General features: G+C 42.4%; 1 protein-coding gene and 1 long non-coding RNA gene across 6 annotated transcripts in view; one reads left to right on the forward strand and one right to left on the reverse strand.

Annotated features, from left to right (window-relative positions):
• Positions 1-27,980, forward strand: part of FRMD4B (FERM domain containing 4B) — a 320,836-nt gene that overhangs the window by 165,378 nt on the left and 127,478 nt on the right. The window contains exon 1 of one of the 5 annotated variants that reach the window (XM_072720482.1): positions 7,860-8,046. The exons of the other annotated variants lie outside the window; for them this stretch is intronic. Within the exon in view, the coding sequence (XP_072576583.1) occupies positions 8,023-8,046 (24 nt within the window). The 5' untranslated portion in view covers positions 7,860-8,022. Of the gene's footprint in view, positions 1-7,859; positions 8,047-27,980 lie in introns of those variants that run through there. 5 annotated transcript variants of the gene reach the window in all.
• On the reverse strand, positions 18,311-27,336 carry LOC140593919 (uncharacterized). Its single transcript, XR_011994344.1, has 2 exons — positions 27,252-27,336; positions 18,311-18,428 (listed from the first exon to the last, which is right to left on the reverse strand). It is a non-coding gene; the product is annotated as an uncharacterized lncRNA (long non-coding RNA).

A 27,980-nucleotide genomic window follows, 5' to 3' on the forward strand; every position in this document is an offset into this window, starting at 1 on the left:
CCATCTCCCTTCTGGAGCTGTCTGCCTGGCAAAGGCAAAAAGGCAGGTCCCAGTGTAGACTTCCTACCATGGCAGCCAAGAGGGCTAGCTCCTCCTCTGTCTGCACTGGGGTTCAATGAGGGAACAGACCCAAGGCCTCTTTCTGACTCCCAGATACCTACACACTCTTGCATTCAAAATGAGGAGTGGTGTGGTGAGCTGGAAGACAGAACGTTTGAAAGTCAGAACCATCAAGGTAGCAGTGGGGTACGACACAGACAAGATGGCGGCATGACATGATACTGGCTGTGTTTGCCACTGTTGGGTTCTCTTGTTTCCTATTCATTTTCCAAGCCTGCTTCCAAGAGTCTTTTTTTTTTCCTTCTATCCTGAGAGGCCTGATTTGGTCAGGAATCAATATCGCCCTCCATGAAACTTGGGAATATCCTGGCTGGTCCCTCAGCCAGTGCTTCCCAACTTCTTTTCATATCATAGAGTATATATAAGATGATAATGTTGCTGTGGCCCCAGGGTAAGGTTTATGAAACTGCTCAAGGTCTGAGGTCACCAAGGCAGGGTCTCAGGCTGCTGTGAGGGCTGAGAGGAACAATAGTTTAGGATAGCTCTTACTCACTCTATTACAGATTGGCTGTGAAGATGTGGCCAGAAGGAACTATGATGACCTTTTCCTCTGGCCAGTGATCAGGTTAGCATAAACATATGACCCAGAGCCATGACTCTGGCCAATGGGTGGTGGAAGGGGGACAGGTTGCTGATGCATTTCTTGAAAAGCTCTCTTTACTCTTAAAAAGAGACATAGAAGAAAGACATGGTCCTCCTTTTGGAGTAGGCATGTGTGATGCCTGGAGGAGTGGCAGTGATATTGCAACCATGGAGGAATGTTAGCTTGAGGAGAACATGCTGAGTGGAAAAATAGAAGGGACCTGGGACTTTTATTTAAAAAGGTTTTATTTATTTATTCATGAGAGACATACAGAGAGAGGCAGAGCATAGGCAGAGAGAGAAGCAGGCTCCTCGCGGGGAGCCTGACACAGGACTTGATCCCACACTCCGGGATCATGCCCTGAGCCAAAGGCAGATGCTCAACCCCTGAGTCACCACCCAGGCATCCCGGGACCTGGGACTTTGATGGCATTTCTAATATGTAGACCTCACCAACCTTGGAACAGTCCTATCTTTAGGTATTGCCATAATGGATCCATATTAATTTTTAAAATTTATTTATTTATTTAATCTGAGAGAGAAAGAGAGAGTATGAGCAAGGGGAGGGGTGGAGAGAAAGAATGTCAAGCAGACTCCCCACTGCTCTCAGAGCTGTAGGTGGGGCTTGATCTCATAACCCTGCAATCATGACTTGAGCCAAAACCAAGAATCAGATGCTCAACCAAAAGAGCCACCCAGGCACCCTGTGGGTTCATATTATGAAAGTTATTTTCACTTTTTGTTTGTTACTTACTGAAAAAAGCTTTCTGATATAATATCTGTCCAGGACTTAAGATCAGGACTTACAGAAGACTTGTCCAACCAAAAAAGTTCTCAAAATAAGACTTTTGAGGAAAGAATGGGAAAAGAACTGGAGATATATTGGTGAAAAGAAAACGCTTAAGTTCAAAGTAAGATGGATAGAAGAAAAAAAAACTGGTAAATAAAGAATCAAGCATTTGCTCTGTGTCTCCTATTATGACTTATATCACTGGGTAACCTGTTAGTAGATGAGAGGAAATGTCTCATTACAGAAATAGTCTAGGTAATAAATAAAGGATGATAGAACTAGAAAGTCACCATATTGCAACACTTAAATCCATTAAATGATCTAGCTATTGAACCAGCATCACAAAAGAGAAGGCTCTCCTAATAATAAAAGAACACAGGTGATAACCAAAAAAGATCCAACTGGACTCTGATCAAGCTTTCAGATTCAACCAATTTGTGAGAAATACAATGGACAGAGGACCATGTTTAATCACACCATTAGAGGTGTAATCAGCAAAACTTAGATGGTGAAATGTACAAGATAAGCAATCCAATTTCTTCAATAAATAAATTGCAATGAGAAAGAAGAGAGAAAATGAGTAAGGTGAGTAGGAGATTAACAGAGACACAAGAGAAAAATCAACAAATGGCAAAGTGTGGACATTTTCCACATCAACATTCAAACTTGAAAAAAAACCACATTAACAAGACAATTGGAAATTTGAGCACTAACTGGAAATCTGATGATATTAAGGAATATTGTTATATATATATACATATAACAATATATATAAAACATATACACATATATAGATATACAATATACAAATATATATTAGGTAATTGGGGTTATGCTTTTAAAAAGAGCCCTTATCTTTTATATTGAAATATTTACAGATGAAATTATTTGAATGCTTAGATTTACTTAAAAGTAAAAGGACAAAAGGACAGAAAGTGGGTGAGGAAACAAGATGAGCCGAGTGCTCATAGCTGTTGAAACTGGATGTGGGATGCATGCGGGTTCATTACACCAGTCTGTCCCTTTTTGTAAGTGCTTGAAATTTTCCATCATAAAAGTTTCATTTTGTTTGTTTTTAAAGAAATGCAAAGGGAGTGGGAAAGGGGAAAACAAAACAAAACACCAGATTGTGCAGAAATACAGGAAGGAAACCTAGCAGCGCCTGAACACTAACCCCTGGATGCATTTCCCATTGTCCGCAGCAACCAAGCGGAAGGGCCATATTTAAGAACATAAGCCCCAGGTTCGAATCCTGTTCTATAATCAACTGGGGGGACCCTTGGTGCCAAATTTTCTAGGGCTCAGTTTCTCATTTATAAGATGGAGATGAACTAGTATCCACTTCAGAGGGTCGTTGTGGGGAATAAAAAAGATAATCTGTGTCAAGCATGGGTCCTAGTTCCTGGTACCAGTTAGCCCTCAGTAAATGTGGGCTATTATTTCATTGAACGTGGTATTTAAAATTAGACATTAGACAAAAGTGAACACGTGCACTTTTCAATGGATGTTGGAGCATTTTGGATAACTCCTGAAATTCAAAGGCCTTTTTTGGTTCCTTTTTTCCAAACGCGGGGATGAGATCAGATTTTACCATCTTTATGTCCATCACCTGAAAAATTGCATGTGCCTCATGGTCACACCCAATCAGAAGTCACTGCACCCGCCCTGTGAAGCAGACAGGGGGAAACCCTCAGGTGGCTTAAAAATACATATATACCTCTTTTTCACCTACCTCTTTCTCCCTACCTCTTTTTCACCTCTGTTTTTTCATTTATGGTTAAGAAAGCAAGAGAATCTGGCTAGAACAAGAAACTTCCCTCTTTTTCTTCCTGGAGGGGAACATGAGTAATAGACTTTTCCATCGGGGTTGTTTTTCCTGGACACGTTGTCCCCCCTCCAACTGCTAAAACATGTGATCCTAAAGGAGACCTTATGTAAACTTCAGATGTTCCTTATCGGTCGGTGATGCCATCCCAGCTTCGAATAAATTATGAAGTTGTTTTCTGTTTTTGGTGCTCTTCCTTTTAAAACAGAAATTCTATTCATTCGTGGTATTAGGTTAGAGCTTACCTGTGCCATGTGTAATATAGGCTCAAACAAGTCAAGAAAGGAGCCACATGGCTGGCTTCTTCATCCCTTCCAGGCCTCCCCAGAAGCTCACCCTCACCACCCAGTGCTCTCTATCACATCCTCCTGCTTTCTTCATGAGTCTCTCCTTCCTCTGAAACTACCTTTATTTATTCATGTATATTTATATTTTTTATTTCTTGTGCCCCATGGATGTCTCTCCTTTTCACCACTGCGCCCCCACCACCTAGCCCAGGATCCAGCGAACCAGCTCTAGAACCAGGCTATGATTTGTAGGGCCCAGTGCAAAAAGAAATTGTGAGGGCCCCTATTCAAAAAGTATTAAGAATTACGAGACAGCAGAGCATTACATCAAGTATGGGCCATTTCTGAGCATGGGATCGTGGGGGACAACGCTGGTTGCATGCTTCTTGTTATGAGGCCTAGCACCTAATAGACACCCCAAAAAGTTATTGGAGTGAATCCAAATCTAAGAAAAACCAGGTATTCAAAGAGCTCTGATGTACAAATTGATAAGAAATTAAGAACAGAAGCCAGCATGTGTATGACAGGGATGCATAACTTCTCAACCACGGGGCTGGCAGTGAGGTGAAAAATAAGATGATCACTCTACTCTCCTTGCGAAACACAAGTCTAAGCTGTAAATCCCTTGAGAGCCTGGACCCAAGTGTTTTCATCTTGACATCCCCCCGCGTTCCCTTGACTTCCCCCTGCGCGTTCGTGGTGTTCAGTGAACAAAATTGGTTCTAGAGGTGGAAGGAGAGCAAGATGAGGAGTAATGAAGGAAATACACCTCTGTTTAGGGCAAATTTCACTAAATTTAGGAAATGATCCAGCCTTCAAGGACATCCTCTCGGTTTATGACAAATGGTTCAGAGACAGCTCAGCTGTCATAGAAAATCAGTCCATCGCCTATGATAGGATGTTTTGGTGTATCTGGCATTCATTAGGTATATCTGTGATCATGTTCTGTGATCCTTTTGGGATAAATGCAAAGCTCTTCACAGAGATTACTAGGACTGTATATACCCTTAAAAATCAAGACTACACGACCATGACCATGTATTTTTTCCTAAATTGATGGGCGTATTTTTCTTTTCCCACTTCCAGCAATGGTGGAAGTCCCCACAGAGTCATTGGTATGCTTGTCCAGGCTCACCAGTTTGTTGGTCATGTGATGGAGTCACAGATTGCATTTTGTAGGCATAATTTCACAAATGTTCATATTTCATTTGGACTTATTCCAGAGTAAATTATTTTCCACTGGGACTCCCTAAAGTCTACATCCCTAGATCCAGATTCATCCCTGCCCCGTGTCTGGCTGCCTGGAAGGAGCCATTTGAAAGAGTTGTTGTTTCAAGTTAGATGTAGGATGAGTTTTGCTGCTATACCTGTTTGGGACTTGGAATGCCAGTTTTCTAGGACCAGTTCCTAACTGATTCACTGATCATAGACCTTCTATCTGATACCTGAGTACTACAGGAGCTATCCCTTTCCCTAAGACGTAACCCCTGGCACCTAGACTGCTTTGTGATTTGCACCCAGAGCCTCCCTGCCAAGCTCCCCAATTCTGGTTGATAAGTAACCCCGTTGTAGAGCAGCATTGGTCACCTACCTGATGATATCTAACTGTTGCTATCCGTTCTCCCACAAACGGATGTGTTTTGTTTGCTAGTGAATTCTTTTTAAAAAAATTAGAACCAACTTGAGCACAAGTGGGAGTTATAGTGATTCAGACAGTCTTCAGAGTCTATCTCCCACTCTTCTGCCCAGCATGAGGTGGTGCGCTGGTAGCCCCAGACTCATCGCAGCAGCCTTGTAATTCCAGAACAAAACCAAATACAGTTCTCTGATCCTTGTAACTGAAGAGTATGGGGTAGGGTTTTTTTTTTTTTTTCATTATTCCTGAATCATATGTTCATCCCATGATGGGAGGTGCAGCACATGAGGTTATTCTCACCCTAATCTTGTACCCTGTGATGGTACCCTCACAGAAAAGCAGGGATCTGTGATTAGGAAGAGGTGAGTCAGACTCTGAACAGGCAAAACCAACAGGCACTATGACAGTCTCCTTGTTTTAAGCCTCCTGTGTGCTCTCATGGCCATAACCTGGCTTTGCCCCACCCCTGTATTTACCTGACCCTACAAGTTGGCCGGGCTTCCTGGTTTTAGCTCATCCAGTTGCCTCAATTCTGAAACTGGTTATCAAAACTCTGATTGTCCTTCAACAGGAGAAACTTCTTCCCATACAGTTGGAAATGTCCCATTAATTTTCTCAAGAGACTCTCCAACCCAATGAGAAAAGTTGCCACTTACAGGGTTTTCTATTTATATATACATAAATAAATAGAAGTTTGCACAAAAATATAAAGTAATTCTCCATTTTCCTAGTAAAAAGATTCAAAATACATGTTTGGGGTCAACTTAAATATATACAAATTTAGGAATGAAGATTACATAGTGGAATATCTACTCCTAGTATTTCAGCTTATTTGTTCTATAGATTGAAAATCTGAGTGCTTGTTGCCTGGCACTCTCCCTCTTTGTGCTGTGGTTTGTTCAGCCTCTTTCTCTGTATCTGTGTATTAACCTTGAGACAGAAGCCCATCTTTCAGTCATCCTCTTAGCTATCCCAATCACATCTTCACTGGTGCCTGAGACATATGAGCTACAGCACTTTTTTCAATCTCCATATGTGGCATTTCATTGGGAAAATGATTACATGACTTTTTTCCTTCTCCCATCCATCCTCGAGGTGCATATGCATGGTCTTCCAGTATAACCACCTGCTGCATGACCTTTTATTTATTTTTTTTAAGATTTATTTATTTATTTTAGAGAGAGAGCTTGGGTGAGCAGGGAGAGGAACAGAGGGAGAGGGAGAGAGAATCTCCAGCAGACACTCTGCTGAGCAGGGAGTCCCACACTGGGCTCAATCCCATGACCCTGACATCATGACCTGAGCTGAAATCAAGAGTTGGATGCATAACCAACTGAGGCACCCATGTACCCTTGCATGGCCTTTTAAGATGATGAATAGGTAACTAGTTTATTCTAATATCCAGCCCATCCAATTGTGAGGTCACAGGCCCACCAGTAATTAGTAAGTCTGTATTGAATTCTTTGCCACCTTTTCCACTGATTTTATCAAGTGACCCAAATAAGCATCCAAACTTGGCATTATTTGAGGTTGTTTCAAGCTATTGTGTCTTCCCAGACTGCACATTGTGGTTCAGAGTAATCAGTTTTTGAAAGGACTTCAAGGTAAAGCCACTCCATCACTATTTGAGGGTAAGATATTTTTTTTGGTAGAGGGAAGGGGAGAGTCTTCCTCATTAAATACATGTCCTATGTACCCATCTATCCGGCAAATTCTTTATGTTATGTATGCAATCATCTCATTTAATTCCTCCAACACCCCTGACAAGATAGGGATTTTTATTTCCATTTTACTAAAGAGTAAACGGATTGTCAGAAAGGTCAAGTAACTCTCCCAAGGACAAACAACCACAGAAACCTAGGTTTGACTCTAGAATTCACATCCTTAACCATACCACACACTTGCACAAAATTTCAGAAGGTTTTTTTTTTTTTTTAGATTGGAGAAGCATGGTACCATGTCATAAGCTCCTACTTAACTATTCTAAAAATAACCCATAGATTTATTATTTTTCCTGGATTCTGTATATTTTTCTTTCTGCCCCACCTTGGAGCATAATGTACTACAGTTATTCCCTATTCATTGAGTAATTTCAATAGTAATGCTTCTGTACAATGCAAATGATGAAATAGATCTGTTTTTGAGACCACAGTCATCCTGCCAAGATTTTTTGTCTGTGGCTGGCATCTCTGCTATTGATTGATAGTACTGAGGCTGTCTCATGGAATTCTGACTTTCTTTATGAGTGTAAAAGCTAGTGGCATGAAATGGGTGTGGGTACACAGTTGAGTTCAATATCTTTCTGTTTATATGCATTCAGTCTCCTGCCTTGTGCAGAATACACACAGACTGAACTGCTGAAATTAAAGTTTGGGTTCTTCAGTCACCTAACACATCACAAAATAATGATCCTTCCCACATCATGCATCATCAGTGAAGTTTGTAGAACAGTAAACATTAAACATTTCATCGTGTGTTTTAAAGATGTAATGAAGAGAAACCTTAGGTAGCCAAAAGAAATAGCAGAAGTTTTAGGGTTTTTTTTTTTTTTCCCCATTGCTCTCCTGACTCATGTTGAAAGGCTTTTGTTTCTAATCAAAGCAACAAACGGTAAGGTCATTTCCTTGCGATTATATGGCAGCGGAAGGCGTCAGGGTTTTCAGATCCCTACTTCCACCAGCTTTGATTTGGAGAAAACACACACACACACACACACACACACACATCACAAGTGCTTAATACATGTGTCCTTTGTCCTGTACGCTCTCTCCAGTCCCTTTAAATGAGCCGAGATCATGGTTCGGAGGTAAGAACAATTTCTCTTATAATATTCTGACTACAGACGGTGTCACGGGGCTTTGTGAGCTCTTACTGGCGTTTCTTAGCAAAATCTTGGTCAGATTTTATAATATTATACTGGGGTGGAGTCCTCGAAGTACTCCAGAATATTCCAGAATTTAACATTCAGAAAAGGAAACTTCAAAAAAAGTTTGTCTCTGCTCTTTTCAAAAAATTGCTCTTTCCAAAAAACAGTTGGCTCTGCTCCAGTTTGATACCGAAATGAAGATGGTCCTTAACACCCATCTTTTGGAGCGTTTTCCTGTCATTGTTTTTAATGCTACCTCTGCTCCCTTAAAGGTCCTAAAAGGCTGATTTTTTGTTTTTACTTTGGAACTTAACAATTGTTGTTGAAGTATATCCCTCTACCTTACCGCTCCCCTCCCACACACACCCTTTTTCTTTTCTTTCGTACTTTCTCTTTTCTTTTTTCTTTTTTTTTCTTGTTTTTTTGGTGGTTGTTAATTTTAAAGGCTCAAGCTCCTTTATGGATATGGAAGGGACAGGGAGAGGGCAGGAACTGTGTCAGTGAGCAGCATGAAAATACTTTAAGGTTTCCAGTTGTTAATCATGTCCTCAGTACAATATGTGTGGTGAGCACTTCTCTATCTTTGTGGGCACTTGGCAGCAAAGATTCTGTGGGGATCTAGAACTCATTAGTTGCCTTTCTAAAAGGACCTATTAATATTTGTCCCTGTCTTGCTTGAAAAAAGCAGCAGGAAAGTGAATTCTGTCCCGGAGTCAAGATTATGGTGAAGACTATGTGATCAGAATTCAGCAGCTCAAGGCAGTGACCTTGGGAATATCATTTTGGGGGATGGCTTTTAATTAATTCATAAAACTTGTATGATTTGTCAGAGGAAGTTCTACATCCTAATTTAAGGGAAGCTTTTTTTTTTTCTTTCCTCCCTTGTAGTGTGGTGTTGGTAAACTCATCAAATTTAACTCCACATGTCCATTTTTTTCTCTGATAGGTAGATGTTGGAGATGGAGGAGGGGAGGAAAATCTGGGTTGACTTCAGAAAACAAAGGAAATTGTCTCATCCAGGAGACTGCAAAACCCTTGGGTATAGAAGGAAGTCTGTGGAGGAAGTGGGTAGGATTGGGTACAGAAGAGAAACATCAAGGAAATAAATACATCACAATAGGGACTGGGATAATACCCCCTTGCCATGATATAATACTACAGCGTAGCCTGAGAAATGAATTGGTGCTCTATAAATTAATTCTATCTAAAGCTATCTAATGATCTGAAGGAGTAGAAAAGAATATAATCTTAACCAAAATGTGTTCCTTTCACTTGGTTCTCAGACCGTCATTACGGTGACCCAGCACCTCACATTCAATGATCCTATTCTTTAGGTTCAGGCCATAGAACCTCTCTAGAAGTGAGACTCTCTTGCAATGCAGCCTCCTCAGGAATCAGAAACTACACTTCTTAGCAGAAGTTCTAAGATAGTCACAGACATTCCAAATTCCAGTCCAGAGTATATTCTGTGTGTTCTATGCATCATTTATTTGGCCTTCCATTTGGAACACACAGCAAAGTGGTGAGAGAATGGAGGCTCTCACCACCAGATACCATCCTCCCCCACCCCCCCCCCACCCCCCACTATAGGGCAAGTGCTCAGAAACTATTGGGAGAGAGGGGGATGGGTGGTAGACAAAGACCACTGGTTGAGTAGAATTGTAAAGTATGTTTATGCCATGGAATATTTGAGCCCAAAGAAACCTTGTAAGTTGCTTTGTCTGGTCCCTTCATTCTATTACTGACAGAATTAAAATCCAGAGTAGTGGGGAAATGTTTCTAAGATCTCATATCCCATTAAGGACAAGGCACAGCCTAGAATCTCCAAAGTCCTGATTCTATACCCTGTCCACCACTGTGTTGTTTCTAGGACCAGCTGATTGCTTTGTCTATTTCCAGCATCTCCAAATTACATGGAAATCAGGTTATTTCTCATTTATGTCTATCTTGGACTAAAAATGTGGTAACTCCTCTCAAATGAAGTTTTGCTTCCTATTATGCACTGCTTACAACTTTTGGCAAAAACTAACAGACAAGTACGTGAAGGACCCCAAGAAAAGGAACCAGTTGCCTTGTCTCTTTCACCACAAGCCGTAATACTGGATAAAAATGTATTTAATCACTTTCTCATAGCTTGGAAAATATTGTAGGAACTGAAAAATATTGGTGAGCTCTTAGTAAAGGCCTGTCTCAAGATCATAGTTCAAGTAAGAGATTTTTGTTTGTCCTTGAGATGGATTTCATGAAACTCCAATGAAGACTTTTTTGGTTTTTTGCTTGATATTGGAAAACTGCAAAAAAAAATTTTTTTTAAGATTTTATTTATTTATTCATGAGACAGAGAGAAAGAGAGAGAGAGGGAGAGAGAGAGAGGCAGAGGGAGAAGCAGGCTCCATGCAGGGAGCCCAACGTGGGACTCGATCCTGGGACTCTGGATCGGAGAGAGGACTCCGATCACACCCTGGGCCGAAGGCAGGCGCGGAACCACTGAGCCACCCAGGGATCCCCAAAACTGCAAAAATTTTTAAATGAAAGACTCTTTTAAACCAGAAAGATAAAGCTGAAGATAGGCTCAAATATACATGAACATATATTAACATAATGTGGCAAGAATAGGCAAGCAGTTTATCATTCCAATAAAAGCAAGTAAAGAAAAGGAAGATATTGGGCACCTTCTGCTTATTTTAGAGGGTTTTTTTCCCCCTAAATGAAGCCTTTGTAGATGGGGCTGTAAAGATATGTTCACTTCTGTTTTCTTATATTGCTTTATTCTCTCTTTTGGTTTTGTTTTTCTTCTATCCTTGGAACTTAGAATAAACAAGTCAGCAGAACTCGTATTTATTTTCAAGATTTTACTTAATATCACCTTTTCAACTTGATGTGTTCAGGTTCAGGTTTTCCAACCAGGAATGGAATTAGGCCAGAAACTGACCTTCCATAAGAGAGAATCTTTATCTGGTAAAGCAGTGGGATGTTGCCAAACGGCTCAGTGGACAGAGAGGCGATGGATTGTAGGTCTAACTCTGCCATTTCCTGATAAACTCTGTGGCCTTAGAGCAACTAATTCTTCCCATCCAGACTTTCAAGTCCACATTTGTGGGGTGAATTAGACTCATGCTAGGGCTCCTTTCCAGCCCTGAATTATTATTATTATAGTAGAGATACCTCTAACTATCTGTATTGACCTCCCTGTCACCCGGAAAAATGGCAGCTCTATCTCTCTGCTTACCCCCATCTCCCTCTCTCTTAGTCCTCTCTTTCCCATCCTTCTCTCCCTCCTTCCTTCCTCTCCACTGATATTTTCCTTTTCACTGTGGAAGGAGTGGAGGGCCTGGGCTCCAATGACCCAGGCACCTGTAGAGCCAGTGGCAGGAGAGGAGTGGGAGCAGACTAAGTACTGCTGAATTACTGAACCTGCAAACTGGAATCAGATGCTGGGATGCTCTCTAGGAAGAAGTCAGGACCTTGTAAATACTGGATGCAGCTCTTATGCTGAAATGTAACATGGCTCCGTGGATTCCAAATTCTTGCAAAGTCAACACCTCTTTCTCTGGTGGATGCACTGCCTCCGTGATGGGCCAGGCAGAGGCTCCTGAGGGGGAATACCATGCATCTACTGCAGTTCTGAAGCCTCCACCAGCAGGAGAGTGCAAACGGACTCCCTGTAACTCTTACAAGCTTGACTTGTAGTCTGTTTGCCATTCACTCTTGGGGAGTTCACAAGTTCTTGGTGGGAAATGGCCGTGCATAGTAGAATTTAATTAACCTGATTTTGAATCAAAGGATTAAACCAACAGGGGTGTACTTAGGTAGAAATCCAACAGTGTTGACTACAACAATGACACTAATGCATTCAGGGGCCAATCAGTAAGAGTTCTGTTTTTGATAGGCCCTGTCGAAATGAAACCAGAAAGAGAGGAAGTGGTAAGAGTGCAGTGTCCTGCATCTTACATGTAAACTCTGCTTTGCCACTTAGGAACTGAGTGACCGCCTCTGACCTTCTGATAGGGCTGGTTAAAGTGACCTTATAAGGTTGTTGAGGGCATTAGAGCCTGCCCTGGCACTCAAGCCATACCTAATAAAAGACAGTTCACATTATTTATTATTATTATTATTATTATTATTATTATTATTATTCCTCTAGCCCAAATCCAGGAAATGAAGTGTCAGTAAAACAGGTAGACACCACCAGCAGATTGAGAGAGCAGTAATGAATAGGTCATTTTTTCTCAGGGCCCTTCGTGTTCACGATGACATAAGTAAGAACCAGTTATTCATCACTCCACATTTGGATCTCTGCACATCTTGCCATTGTAAGAATACTTGCCAGCCTTCCATCGTTTTGGCCACATGGGGTTGCCTGAGCCCATAGCCATTTGTCTGGATTTCACTGGGTGCAGATCCTAAATAACTGATCACAACGTGTCCATTGCAGCCTTCGAGCTTGGACTTGAGGTCAACTGTCCATCTTTTTAAGGACCTGGTTCTAAATCACTTTAAGGATATGGACTCAATAAAAATCTGATCAAAGTTATAGAGACTTCCTGGCAAGAATCTCACCAGCACATTTTGCTTATATTGGGGGAGGAGGTGATGTTTTCAAACCCTTCTCACCTCAGTAGACCCGTGAAAGGTCTATGTATCCTAGTTTAAGAACTGGAATAACAGTATCTTTCAGAGAAATGGTGAGAAACTAGTTGGCCTCTTTATGATCCCCAAGAAACAAGTTTCTCTGGAACTTTTGAGGACCTAACTTTATTTTAGCCCCTAGATGTGTGGTGTCCTGGAATTGACATGGGCTGCAGAAAAGGTATTTAGGATCTAAGAGCAGAGCAAGTCCTGCCACCCCATCCTCTGCAGCTATTTATACTGTTCCTCTGGGAACAGGAGTCATACCTTTGGCAACCAACAGGGTGTGGAGGAAAGAGGCTCCCTCTTGGTACTTGGCCTTGTGTTGAGTTGAGAGTCAGTTCACTCTAGTGGGACCTGAAGGTAATTGCTCCACTCACCATTAGAGCAGCCATCTAGCTTCAGGGATTCATCTGAAAACCTTCAGAGATTTTGCAGTAACCACTGCATTTGAGCTGGAGCAATAGGCCATTGTTTGCGGTAACCATGCACACCCCCAAGCTCCCATCTCATGGTGCAAGCACCCCTCTTTATTAGAGCAAGTACTGAGGTCCAGTGCACCCACGAATCTTGCTTTGCATTCATTGTCCTTTTTTTCCTCTTTTTAAAATAAACTACTCCTCAACCAGTAATACTTTTCAATATTTTATATGATAAAAAGACTATATTGCTTCCTCAATTTTAAAAAAATGAATTAAGCAACTCAATTTTTTTCATTCGACAGCTGTTTACTGAGCGGTAGCTTCTTCAGGGTGTGTGCTACAAGCTGGGGAAGAGGGATTAAGAGACAGATAGGGTCCCTGGAGGAAGATACTGTAAACGAAGCACATCGTTATTTAATTACAATTGTAAAAAGTATGGCAAAGAAAAGTACAAAGAGCTAAAAGAAAAAGTAATACTTTTTATATAAATAACAATTAAATTATTAATTAAATAAATAAATAGCAGTTAATTAAATTATTAATTAAATAAATAAATAACAGTCATGTAGCCCAGAGCTATTCCAGACACTCTACGTACACTGCCCCAGGCACCGCTATTGTGTCCATTATGCAGATCAGAAAATTAAGTAACAAAGGGATGAGGTCCTTTGCCCCTGGTTGTGCTGCTAGCAAATTAGCTGAATCCGAATTTGAGCCCCAGGCAATGTGACTCTCCAGTCTTCAAACTTAGCAACTACATGAGTTGTGGCTTTGATAGTAAAATGATTTTTAGCATATATTTTTAAGGATAAATTGGGTTAGAGTGCGCTTTCCCTACTCTCTTGTGCTTTGAGGTGGGAAGGAGATGACACAGAGGAAAAACTGGAAGAGGACCGGGTAGCTGGAGCCCAGAGAAGGAGGAGAAGGCTAGGCAGAAAGCAGGCAGGCAGGGGTGGGTGGGCAGTGTTAGGGATAGGAGGTGGCTCCCAGCTGGGGGTATGTGCCCCTTAGTACTGTAGCATGAAACAAAGGCCTAGGAGCCAACCGGGCTTCTGGCTGGATCTGTATGTAGCATGTACTTTATTATTTTTATTGTTACTGACAGTTAAGAGGACAGTGGTATGACAGAGCCAGGTGAGCAGCTGGGCTGCACTGGCCTTTGCAAGGGGGTGTGTGCTCCTGGTAGCGGCCCTGGTGGGAGGGGGGAGGTCAAGGTAGTTTGTGTATCTCATGGTCTCAAGGGGCCAGATGTGTTCTTTGTTTTTGTATCTTTTGTTTTGTTTTGTTTTGTTTTGATCAGAGCTTCACTACTGACCTGTCCTAGGCAGTTATCTTACAGACGCATGAATGTCAGAGGAAGAAGGGGTGGGTGTTGGGATCACTTGGGGATCTTTGACACTTGAAGAAAAAAATACACCTGGGAGCTGCGTTTGCCCATCCCCCAATGTGTACTGAGTAGTTGAGCTGTGAGGGGATGGGGCTGAGTGGGGTGGGGGCTGGAACCCCTCCCCCCCCCAAGAGTGCCATCTGGGTCTTCCATCTAGAACTGTTTACATGAAGATACTCGCTGTTCATGAATACACTTGATGTTCAAGTATTAAGACCTATGCAATATTTTCTACTTTTCTAATAAAAAAAAAGTGTTTGTTAAAAAAAAAAAATTTCTTCTGATTGAATTTAGGTCAGTTCTGAAAGTAAATGCCTCCATCAAGACCCTGTCAGGAACCTTCCATGCCTGTCATATAAAGACACTGAGTAGTGTTCTCCTGAGCTGGCTGGATTATTTCAGATCAACCTACTAATATGTATAGAAAACAAACTGCTTGAGAATGTCTTATGTGTGTCATCAACCCATCCCAGTGACATCCTTTCTAAGCCAAAAGTTGTTTTCTGCCTTTCCCGGCAGAAAAGAACTACGTGTTCCATAATAGTTCACAGAGTCATGTTGTACCTGTGGCAGGTTCACTCATCATCATCATCATTATCATCATGGCTCACACTTTGTGGCCGTCATGCTTTCCATGCATTCCGGTATTTCAGCCTCAATTCCATGGGGTAAGTAGGTGCTATTAATATCCACATTTTCCAGACAAAGAAACAGATTTACAGGGGCTGACTGCCCAGCGTCCCACCAGCAGAGTCACGTCTTGCATCCAGGGTTGCCTTGTGTCAAAGTCCAAGCGTGCTGAACACAACACTGTCCTGCCTTCCTGCCCAGGGCACTTCCTATTTGACAGATGTGAAAACCATCCAAAGTTAATGATAGAACTGATTCTAAAACTTGTGTTTTACATGAACTTTCATTTTCTAGGCCAGCAGCTAAATCTCACAGTAAAAAAGAACAAGAAAGGGAACTGAATAGAACACCATGGACTCTCACCATGACCTGAAGCAGCCTTGTAAACACGTTACAGATTTACTGGCCCACAGAGATACTTTACTAGCCCACCAGCTGCTGAAGTTGGTTAACACTGGCAAAAATAGAGACCTAGGGATCCCTGGGTGGCGCAGCGGTTTGGCGCCTGCCTGTGGCCCAGGGCGTGATCCTGGAGACCCGGGATCGAATCCCACGTCAGGCTCCCGGTGCATGGAGCCTGCTTCTCCCTCTGCCTGTGTCTCTGCCTCTCTCTCTCTCTGTGACTATCATAAATAAATTTAAAAAAAAAATAAAAATCTTAAAAAAAAAATAGAGACCTAAAAGGGGTGGCGAATCTGTATTTGGATACTAACCCGTGGGTGTTTGAAAGACAGAAATAAGGGCAAAACAGAATAGTTGTATTAATTATTGGGTGCTTTCAATCTGCCAAGCACTGTGCCAAGTTCTTTACATGTATTCGCTCACTTGATGCTCACTACAACCTTATGAAATTGGTCTCAGCCATATCTCCATTTCATAGACACGAACCAGAAGACTTGTTTCTCTTTCTTCCATTTCTGTCTCTCCTTGCCCTCATCCCCTTAGTAACCAGATTTTTCTTTTGTGAGTGTCCCTAGATCACGTCTCCCCCATCCCTGGAAGCCTCTGAGAGCCTTCCCCTACAGTTAAAATAAAGTCCATGATCCTTACTATGGCCCACAGTTAAGGAAATGACACAGCCTAGTGTTTTCCAGACTTTAGTATGTATCAGTGTGACCCAGAGGGCTTGCTGAAACAGATGGCCTGAGCACCACTCTGCATTTCTAGCAAGCCCTGGTTGGTGGGGAACACACTTGGAGCGCCACTGATGAACCTCTTATTAACTCTGTGCCCTTGTCTCCTGTCGTTTTCCTTTGGGAGCCTAAGCCCCAGGCACACTTGCTGCCATTTTTTTTCTTAAACTATTGATTCTCAGTGGTGAGACTTCACTCCCAAGGAAGTAAATCTTGGTTCTTGAGGGGCAAAAACAAAAACAAAAACAAAAACCCTTAGATATTAGAATAGTTTGTGGCTCTCCAAAGTTCACCTTCACCCAAGAGGAATATAATGTGTTCATGGTGTTAAAATTTCATGGAGGAGGTGGGTGTTAGGGTGGGGGGCTCTAGGTCTAGAGAGGCTCCTTAAGAGTGCAATAATGAAAAAAAGTTATGCAGCATATCTTAAAGCACATTCCTACCACAGGCCATTAGCACTTATTTGGCCCTGTGTCTGGAATGTTCTTTTTCCAGGTATTCCCAAGGCTGACTCCTTATCATTCCCATCTCAAATTAAGTATCATTTCCTCAAAAAAAAAAAAAGTATCATTTCCTCAAATAGCCCCTTCCTGACTACTCTAAAGTAATAGCTTTCCTGTATCACATTCTATTTTCTTGTTTTCACAGTACTCAGTATGATCTGAACTCATCCCGTGTATTGGTTAGCTTCCTTGGTTGTTGGCTGCTTCCTCTACTAGTGAGCCCTGTAAAAAGGGAGCTCCTTGGCTGTGTCTCTGCTGAAAATCGAGAGTCTGTGATAAATTCTGGCACCCAACTAGAGCTTGATAAATATTTGTGAATGCATGAATGGATGGTAATCGAGTAGTTGATAAAGCAGTCATGCTGAGATGTGAAGCCAGGCATTCAGGCTTCAGACCTCCTGCATAAGCACTCCTGAAGCCCAAGGGTCATTGAGTGAAGGCCCCTCGCAGGCGTGGCGCTGTCACAATTTATGGAGTCCAGCAGATTACCCTGCTAAACCTGCATCATCTAACAGGCAGAGGGAAGGAGCAAATTTTTCCAAAATTTTTTTTCCAATTGTTTAGTTCCAGTCCTACCACTTAATTTTCTCCCATGGTTATCACAAGCAGGAATAAAGGGGGAGGAAAACCCCATTAATTTGAGATAAGGGGATCAATGCAAAGGATTATAGGTAGTATTATTCTCCCATTTTACAAATGGGAAAACAGTGGCTCAAAAGACATTTCACCAAATGCCCAAGGCCCCAGAGCCAGGAATTGAAAAGGCTGTAAAGCCCACCATTTTCTTTCTCCTCCTCTGGGACCTCTCCTCAAAGCTGACACTCCTGATCATAGCTCCATCAAGTGTCAGCCATACCAAACAGCCCATGTGCACCAGAGTATTGCCTGCATCTCAGGGAGTTCTACTGGCCCCTGATGCAAAAAGATTGGCCCTTTTCACGTCTGTTCTATCTTGATTAGGAAAGCCAGAAGGTCACCTAAAATGACATATTTCATTATCTGTACATCAAAGGAAAATAATTTCTGGTCACTTCCATTATGGCATTATATTCATTTGTCTGATTCCCCTCCCACCAAACAAAAATGGGCAGTTATTATTTTATCTCTGGGAGCCTGACTCAGAGTAGGTGCTTCAAGAATACTCATTCACCGCAAAGCAAGCAAAATAAACCAATGAATGAAACCAGCAAAATGGAGAGTGTTCACAATTTGGTGGGAATTTGGCATTATATAATCAGAGGGAAGAAATGATGAAATAGAATATTCTCAATTGCAAAAAACAAACAAATAAATAATAACCCTGACTGCCTTCAATGCAGTTTTTAAGTTTTTTTTTTTAAGATTTTATTTATTTATTTATTTAGAGAGGTAGAGAGCATGAGCAGAGGGAGAGGAAGAGAGAGAATCTCAAGCAGGCTCCACACTGACTGCAGAGCCCCACGTGGGATGCGCCCCCAGAACCCTGAGATCACAACCTGAGCTGAATCAAGAGTCAGATACTTAACCAACTGGGCCATCCAGGTGTCCCAATGTAGTTTTTATTAATTGCTTAACCACTGTGGTTGCAGAGGCAAGAGACACTTGAATTTCAGTAGGAACTCAGCAGAACACCAACTGGCTGTAAAACAAAAGGAATGGCATTGTAATGGAACAAAACAGAAGTTCTACAAATACTCCTAATTCCCAACCACAAAATTCATGGAGGTCTGGGGGTGACCTCTGTAGGCTCTCCACCTTCAGTCCCTGCCGGCACTACAGGATCCACTTTTCTTGTTTAAATAAATCACCTCTCTTGATAAAACTCTGCTCCAGTGCCTTAAACCCTCTAGGACTCAAAAGGTGTCAGTAGCTAGAGTAATAGTTCCCATGCCTGAAAAACCCAGACTTTGATCTCTAGGGCTGTTAAAAAATGCTCCCATTTTTTAAGAGTGCATTTCTTTTCATGGACTTCAGACTACTAAAAGGCTTTGGGGACTGGCAGAGTGAGCACATGGGAGGAAGGGAGGCAGCCTGAACCGTGCTGATGGAGCACTGCAGGTTCCCCAAAGCACCCCTGGGTCGGGAGAGCTACATTCTCTTTGCAGTTCTAATTTAATGTTAATGGAAGCCTTCCCACTATAAAACACACAAGAGAAAGCTTTGCATGCAGGAGCTGCCTTGTATTTTAGTGGGTTTTTTTTCTTTTCTAACTTTACTTCTTGGTGAATATTTCATAAGGGTCAGGGGATTGGGGCAGTAGAAAGCAGGAACTCCAGTCTGGAGTCTCAGCTCTGTCTAGCTGTGTGACCACGGAGAAGTCACATCCCTTCTTTGGACCTCAGTGGCCTCATCCATAAAATCGGATTATGACACTTCTGGCACATTAAAACGTGTAAAGTTTAAAAGAATAAATAGAAGTGAAGGCACTTTGAAACTTTGAAGCTCTCTAGACAGGTAAGGTGATATTATTACTAATTAGAATGTTCAGACCAAGTCTGACATGGCCCGAGCTCCTTGTTCCTTTCTGTGCAGTAGAGTTCGAAGGCAGAGTAGGACCTGCTCGCACTGGAACGTGGCCTTTGAAGACATCTGCTCTGAAGGAGTGTGTGGCAATCGCTTGGTCTTTATTAATGAAAGGTGTAATATAATACAACTAAAAACTGCATGCCCTCTGCTAAGCACTTTTATGTATATTATCTCATGTGAACCTCCCAAGCCAGGGAAATGGGTGCTTATTATCCCCATTTTTTTAAAGATTTTATTTATTTGTTCATGAGAGGCACAGAAAGAGAGAGAGGCAGAGACACAGGCAGAGGGAGAAGCAGGCTCCATGCAAGGAGCCCGACATGGGACTCGATCCCAGGTCTCCAGGGTCACACCCTGGGCTGAAGGCGGCGCTAAACCGCTGGGCCACTGGGGCTGCCCATTATTCCCATTTTCAGATGGAGGAAAACCAGGCTCAAGAGAAGTGAAGTAACCTGGACTAGGCCACACAGGAACTGAAGAGCAGGGCTGGGGCTTAAACCTGAGTCTGTCTGACTCCGAAGCCTATACTCTTGACTTTCACACGTCTGGAATAAAACACTACGTTTGAAAAAAGTAACACTAGCTGCTTCTTATGGAATGCTTACAGAGCATGAGGCAAAAATATTCCCATCGCACAGCAGCTGCTCAGAGGGTGCAGGTGTCCTGCCTGAAGTTGCCAGGTAATTAGAGGCAGAGCCAGGCTGAGACCTCATATTCATCTGACTTCTGAGTGGTGATTCCCAAACCACCGTCCTGCACCAAGTCGCCGAGTGGGTGAGCTCCACCTTGTGTTATCACCCCATACACCCCCACCCCAACTAAAGCACATATGATCAAAAAGGCTCTAGGAATTCCGGAATGTAATGATTTCCCAATGGGTTTGCAGAAGTCACCATCCAGGCCACTCTTGCCAGAAGCACCCACGTTTTTTTTTTAAGTGACCAAGCCCCTCTCTGCCTCCAGAGAGGCTATTCCAGAACAGCAAGGCCAAGAAGCAATGCTGAGGCAGGGCCTCAGGGGAAAATATTTGGTTCCCTGGATACAGCTGTGTGTTGTTGGGTGAGATTTCCTCTCACAAGACTTGACCCTTCTGCTGGAGGCAGAGGGGAACCGAGATTAAAACGGCCACCGCAGAAGTGGGGAGAAACTTGCCAACAGAGCACAATGACACATGCTCAGTTCTGCTTGTGAATGAAAAAGCTGGAAACATCTTTCACCTATGCTTTAAGGTCACGGTGGCCTCATTCTGCAGGGAGAAGAGTTCCAATGGTTTGAAAGATTCCAGAAGGATAGCAACACAGCTGGTTGGGATCTGGCAATGAAGAGGCAGGAGGAGTCCCTCACTTGCCAGGGAGACCTTGACAGGGAGAGGGAGGAAACTCAGAAGTGGGGCGGCAGATGGAAATAAAGGGAAATTCATTCATTCCACACATAGTTAGTGAGCCCCGCCATGGGCTCGGCACTGTTCGAGGAGCTAGGAGAGCAGCAGTAAATGAAGCTTGCATTCCAGTGGCCAAGGAACCAGGAAAAGCAAATGACATTGAACTTGTGACAGGAGCACTCAATCCTTGGTCGGCAGACCCTGGGGGTGAGCTCTGTCACCGGGGATTTGGGGAACTACAATAAGAAAGTAGAACAGGGACGACTGGGTGGCTCAGCGGTTGAGCGTGATGCTGGGGTCCTGGGATCGAGTCCCACGTTGGGCTCCCTGCATGGAGCCTGCTTCTCCCTCTGTCTGTGTCTCCACCTCTCTCTGTGTGTCTCTCATGAATAAATAAATAAAATATTAAAAAAAAAAAAAAAAGAAAGAAAGTAAGTAGGGCAGCCTGGGTGGCTCAGCGGTTTAGCGCCTGCCTTCGGCCCAGGGCATGATCCTAGAATCTCGGGATCAAGTCCCGCATCGGGCTCCCTGCATGGAGCCTGCTTCTCCCTCTGCCTGTGTCTCTGCCTCTCTCTCTCTCTCTCTCTCTCTGTCTTTCAAGAATAAATAAAGAAAATCTTTTTTAAAAAATGAAAAAAAAAGAAAGTAGAATACTTAATTTATGTCGGCCCCTGCCTGCCAAGCTCTGTGTCTGTTGATGGCTATCATTGGTCCCATTGTCCGGATGTGATAAGTAAGTCTTAGGCAAGTTAGGTTGGCTGAGCTTTGAATGCAGTTCTGTCTGAATCCAAAGGCTCTGTTACTTCATCTTCATCACCTGGTCTCTCAGTGGCCTCAACATCCTGACATGGTGCTCTGAACCCCATCCTTTCACTGAGACCTTCTGCTCCCACTGAACTTCTCCAGGGGTATGCTGGTGTGTGTTTAACAATTGGCTCTCTGGGGAAAAGGGTGCTGATGTGTAGCATTTGCCAATTTCTGTGGTGTGAAGACCCTCACCTTGGCCAACCTCATGTTACCACGGTAACCTCACTGACTGGGGACAGAGGAGCAGTAGCATGCCGCCATTAGATAGCATTGCTGTCACACTGACTCATTAGACGTGAATAACCTCAAGAGCAAAGATAATAGTAAAATGTAGTAAAAGAACTGGAAATGATGAATTTTGAGCATTTATTGCCTGTATTTCTTTTCTTTTTTTTTTTTTTTTTTGAGTAAGCTCTAGGCCCAACATGGGGCTTGAACTCATGACCCCAAGATCAAGAGTCACATACTCTACCAAATGAGCCACTCAGCACCACTTAACCTGGTTTGTTTTTTGGGGTGTTTTTTTTTTTTTTTTTTTTTTTTGGTCTTGGCCAAAATTTTTAGTTAGTATTCTATAGTTACTTAAGACACACTTAAATGGTCTTATTGGGGGAGGGTATATTTTTTTAAAGATTTTATTTATTTGACAGAGCACACGAGCAGGGGGAGCAGCAAGCAAAGGGAGAGAGAGAAGCAGACTCTCCACTGAGCAGAGAGGCTCAATCCCAGGACCTCAGGATCACAAACTGAGCCGAAGGCAGATGCTCAACTGACTGAGCCACCCAGGCGCCCTTTATTACCTGTATTTTTAATGTAATATATTTCGCTGTAAGTTTATATGCTGTAATTTTTAATACGGAATCGTGCTTCACAACCAGCTTGAAAATGGGGCAGTAGACTCTTGTGAGCTGCTAGGAGACTCACCACTCTCTCTGTCAAAGGATTCTTTCCCCCTTGTTGTGTTTTCTGGTTCTGGCCGAAAAATTGTTTTTGGCTCCTTTTTCATACTTCCTTTGTCTCCTTGACCTGTGGCCATCCAGTTTTTTTGTTTTGTTTCATTTTAATCTATGAAGCCTGCGTTAGCCTCAAAAAAAAAAAAAGGATTTCATCCCATTTGATAAACGAAACCTGCATTAAGTGACCAAGAAGTTTCTTCGCCAAATTTTAAAAACCTGTAGGTTGAGAAGGGAGTGTTTCTTCTGTGACAGTAAAATGAGTCCTGGACAGTATGATTAAGAAGTTTTCTATATTGTCCTACATGTGCTTGACTTTTCTGTTTTCACAGTTTGGTAATGCTTTTCTAAATTCCATACCCAAATGTGACATTTCTACCAACCCAGCTAGTGCTCTGGACCTAATACAACCCGTTTGTATTATTTATAAACTCTCAAAGGACTGATTTCAGCCCCTACTTGTACATAGGCCACAAAGAACAAAGAGACTTTGAAAAGCATAAATCCGAGACATTCTAACAAGGATTGATGAAAAAATGGAAACGTGAAAACTCTGACAATGAGTGTATACTCCAAAACAAATGTAAAGTTGATTTTGGTTTTCTAATTAATTTTAGTTCAGTTTTAGGTTTCCAGGGCAATATATGTGATTTACAGGCTCTGTGGATGACTTACATTCAGCCCAGATTTCCAAATGTGCTATACAGTGAATCAACAGTACCTTGAATATCTTTCAACTACAAGTACTGCAGTTTATTTTTAAAATCCCTTCACCCAAGCTATGCTTGTATTAACTTTTAAGTTTTTGAAAGACGCAATACTTTTGCTCATTCCTACAGACTGTTTTTCATAGGAGAAGAGAAAACTGACAGTTGGCAAAGCAAAAAGTTTCCAAACCACAGGGTGTCTGCTACTTGCATAATCACCAAAGCCAAAATTTCCATTTTCTACAAGTTGATGGAAGAACTTCATTTCTGGTCAACCTGAACGGCAGAGAACTGAAATCCCCCACAACCCATGGGCTGTGCTCTTGGCTTTTCTTGGTTACACTTTGTGACTTTTCCTGTTTACAATATCTGTGTCCTCCCATTTTTTCTTTTCTTTTTTGACTCAATACTGTACCATGACGTCTAAAAATACAGTCTAACAACTAGTTTTAAGTAAAGAGGATGTTTCTTTCTGGAAAGGAGCAGCAGATATATCCTGCACCATTTTCTGAAAATAAACATTTGACAAACCCATCAGTGCCTAATCTGAGTTTCTAACTGGAAAAGCACAGAGTATTTATAAAGACAATCCCACTTTTCACAGAAGCTTCTCCCATGAAATATGTCACCTGTTTCCACACTTATCATTGGGTGAGCTCCTAGTTGAGTTTGGCTCAGGCCTTTATTCACTAGGAAGCTTGGGTAAGCTATTTTCAACTTCTTGGGGTCTCCGCTTCTTCAGTGTAAAACAAAGAGCCAAAAACACCTGCTTCACAGGGCTGTTGTAAGAATTCAGGGGATGGGGCACCTGGGTGGCTCATTTGGTTGAACATCTGCCTTCAGCTCTGGTTATGATCCGGAGTCCTGGGATGGAGCCCTGCATCAGGCCCCCTATGGAGCAAGGAACCTACTTCTCCCTCTCCTTCTGCCCCTCCTCCTGTTTGTGCTCTCTCTCTCTCAAATAAATAATTTTTTAAAAATCCTTTTAAAAAAAAAAAGAATTCAGTGGATAAGATGTATGTCAAAGCACATGACACAGACATAGAAGTCAGCCCGTTCAATTCCACTTCATGTTGGTGAGAACCAAAGTAGCCAGCCCAAGACACAACCTGGTCACAGTCAGATAAGGAGTAAGAGTTTATAAGTATTTCCTCAGCTTTGGGTACCAGGGCAGCTAAAAATGGCAGTTTTGAGTTAATCTGTCGATGATCACTGAGAAATCAATGATCATGAATGGCATTAGTCCCCAGCTATTGGGTTGACCACTTTCTCCAGGATTTGACAGGTAGGTTGATTTTCAACTCAAATTTGACAGCTTGTCCTCTTAACCCAGGAGAATTTTTTTCTTGAGAAAAACAATCATCCAACAAACTTAAAATAACCACTTACAGTTAATATAATAGCACTCAACAGCTTACAAATCATTTGCACTAATCATGGTACTCAGTGCGCGAGGGTAAGAGTAAAGCTGATAATGCATGCCAGGTGCTTAGCACAGACTCTAACACCTAATCTATAACTAATAAATAGAGTGTGATATGATTATCATCTGCACTTTTGAGGTAGATCTTAGGTTCAATCCTTATTAATACAAGAGACAAACAAAGCTAAATAAGATTGATTCTAAACATTCTCATTTCACAGGGACAGAAACTGAAACTTAGAGAGTTACCATGATATTGAAGCTATACTCTTATAGTTAAGTGACAGAGCTGAACACAACCCAGGCCTCTTGATTCTTTTTCTTTTTTAAGATTTTATTTATTTATTTTAGAGAGAGAGAGAGAGAAAGTGAGTGCAAGCAAGAGGAGGGGTGGAGGAAGAGGGAAATAGTATCTTTAAGTGTCTCTGTGCTGACTGTGGAGCCCAACACAGGGTTCCGTCTCACAACCCTGAGATTGGTGACCTGAGCCGAAACTGAGAGTCAGACAATTAACCCACTGAGCCACCCAGGCGTCCCCCTAGGTTTCCTGATTCTAAATCCTGGCATTCCTCGCTGACACCAGGCTGGTCAGGGCCAGGCTTACTAAGTACTTTTGCTTCTTTTCTTCTTTTCGTTCTTCTTTGGAACCTGGCCTTTCTTTTCACCAGCCTTACGAGATTAGGCTCTAATCTGATAAGGATTGTCTTTTATGAGAATGCCCTCCCGAGGGAGTATCTGCCAACACTGACCGAAATTCCTTGCCAGGTTGTTGCTGGAGCTGCAGAAATGACTATCCAGTCTTTCTTATTTACTTTTCTCCAGCCTCTGCCAGAAAGGAGCTTGCACTTGAATGCTAATGTCCAGAAAACAGGATTATCCCTCGGATCTCTCCTGGGAACCCCTTGTCAAGAGCAAGGGTCCAATATAAGTTTTCTCTATTAGTTTCCTAGTTTCTCACGCCTCCTGGGTGAGACATGACTTTGCAGAGGCTCAGAACTGAACTCCATTGCCAGTTGAGCCATTTTGGAACCTTTATTATTGTCTAAGAAGATTTGTTAATTGTTCATAATTTCTTTTCTTCTCCTTACCTCAGAGCAATTGTTCTCATCCAGGGACGATTTTTGTCCAAGATACTTTGAGCAATGTCTGAAGACCTGTTTGGTTGTCACAAGGAGGTTGGAGGTGTTCCTGGCCTTTGGTGGGTAGAGGCCAAGAAGGCTGCTAAACATCCCACAGTGCACAGGACAGCCTCACAGCAAAGAATTATCTGGCCACAAATATTAGTGCCAAAGCTGAGATACCCTGCTCTGGAGCAAGCCTTGCTGCTGTATATTACTCCCCAGAGCAGTGCTTGCACTTGGAAAGTGCTTAGTGAATCCTGGTTGAGCAATAAACGAACACATGTTTCAGAGCTTTCCCACACTGTGTTCATTGCCTTAGGTTCTAGAATGCATATTAACCCCAGAGTATTGTGGAGTCAGACCCAGGAGGCCACATAACTGATAAATGTCATCCTGCACCCAGAGTGTCCACATAAGCATGAGAGCCCCCAGCCCAAGAGATGGGGCTAATTTAGGGGGATTTAATCCATCCTGATGTTCAGTGAAAATCAATAGCAAACATAGACATTGTTTTTAGCAGCTGCCCATTTTTCTTCAGTGCAGGACCAAGAGGTAGCCAAGGAACAGAAATTGTGAAAACCTTGCTCCTCCTCTGGCCTTGCTGCCGCACAGTGACCTGAACCCACAAACTCAGGTTTGGTGACTCTAGATGGGGCTTTTCCAGAACAGTGTCTTGCCTGGAGGTCAAGCTAATATGTGAAATGCCTAAGCTGGGTGTTTAAATATATTAGACCTCTTAGATGGGAAATACCTTAAACAGAAGTAGTACAATATAGCAGTGAAAGGCACAGACTCTGAAGTCACAGTGCCCGTGTTTCTACCCTCTGGGCCTCCTCCTCATTCTGTGACCTTGCGGGATAGAGTCAGCCTTTTACTTTTTCTGAGCCTCGACTTCTCATCCATAGAATGAAACTAGTCTTGGAATCTGCCTCACAGGCTTGTTATGAAAATGAATTTAGGGGAGCCTGGCCGGCTCACTCAGTGGAGCATAAGACTCGTGATCTCTGGTCATAAGTTTGATCCCCACATTACGAGTAGAGCTTACTAAAAAATAATAATAATAAAATAAATTGAAAATGAATTTAAACAGCCCATTTAAAAAGAAAGAAAGAAAGAAAGAAAGAAAGAAAGAAAGAAAGAAAGAAAGAAAGGGCTTGGAATAGTGCCAGCCACATGGTCACTGGCCATTAATTATTGTTAACATTTTTTTCCCAAGTCAAATTACTAAAGTTACTCAATTTTGTTGTTGGGAAACTGAATTCTCTCATTCCTTATCATTCTCTCTATGTCACCTCATTTTCCTTTCTTTCTGTGCACTTTTATGCCACCTGCCTCTCTGTCTCACTATCTCTTTTGGATCCTCCACTCCCAGTGAACCTATGAGAGACACACAAGAGACCTATTTTGTGTAGCTCATGGAACCTGAGAGTCCCCCCACCCCCCACCCCCGCCCAGGTCATAGCAACACGACCCAAGATAAGTGACCTAATATCTTGGCACTTCAGTTTTGTCATCTACAAAATCTAACTAATAAAACTTCTTACCTCATAGGGATGTAGGTAGTATGAAAGAAGATACTGCCCATGCGCTTCTGTGACATACAGTAAGTGGTTATAGAAGCTAGGAGAATCATTCATTGATCCGGGGAAAAAGAGGTTTCCAATGATTGCACATTGGGAGGGTCGGCACCATCTTGAAACAACTGGAGGGAAAATCACAGCTGACTTGGTGTGGAGACATCTGTGTCAGTCTAGGGCATTCTCTGAACGGGAGTGTCAATAGCTCATATTCAGTCAACACCCAGAGATGATATAAAGGAGCCCTGTTCAGCTGGGGTTGACATCATTTGGGTGAAATATAAAACTCCATCCAGTCAATAGATCCCAAAGTAAGAACGTCCCAGATCCGCCCTTCTACCTCTCTCCAGTTCCTCCAGAGTATCTCATCTGATGAGGAGTCTGATAGCACACCTTGTTCTCAGGGTGGAAAGCTTGTTTGCTACATACGAGCCTGTCTGGGCCTAGGCTTAGGAGGTGTTTTGGAACATCCTCACTTTATGTTATGCTGTGTAAATTGAAATCATTTGTGACTTTATTTCATTCGCAACTGTGTCTAGGTTCTGAGCAGTTAAGACTTCACTCAGCAGATATTTAATTTTACCACATTCTTACCCTATACCAGGCACTGTTCCTAGGCCCTGGAGATACAGTGGTGAACAAATCAATCAAGGTCTCTGTTATGAAATTTGCATTCTGCTAGTGAAAGAGAGAGAC

The sequence above is a fragment of the Vulpes vulpes genome, chromosome 9 (genome assembly GCF_048418805.1).
Source record: "Vulpes vulpes isolate BD-2025 chromosome 9, VulVul3, whole genome shotgun sequence".
Lineage (NCBI taxonomy): Eukaryota > Metazoa > Chordata > Mammalia > Carnivora > Canidae > Vulpes > Vulpes vulpes.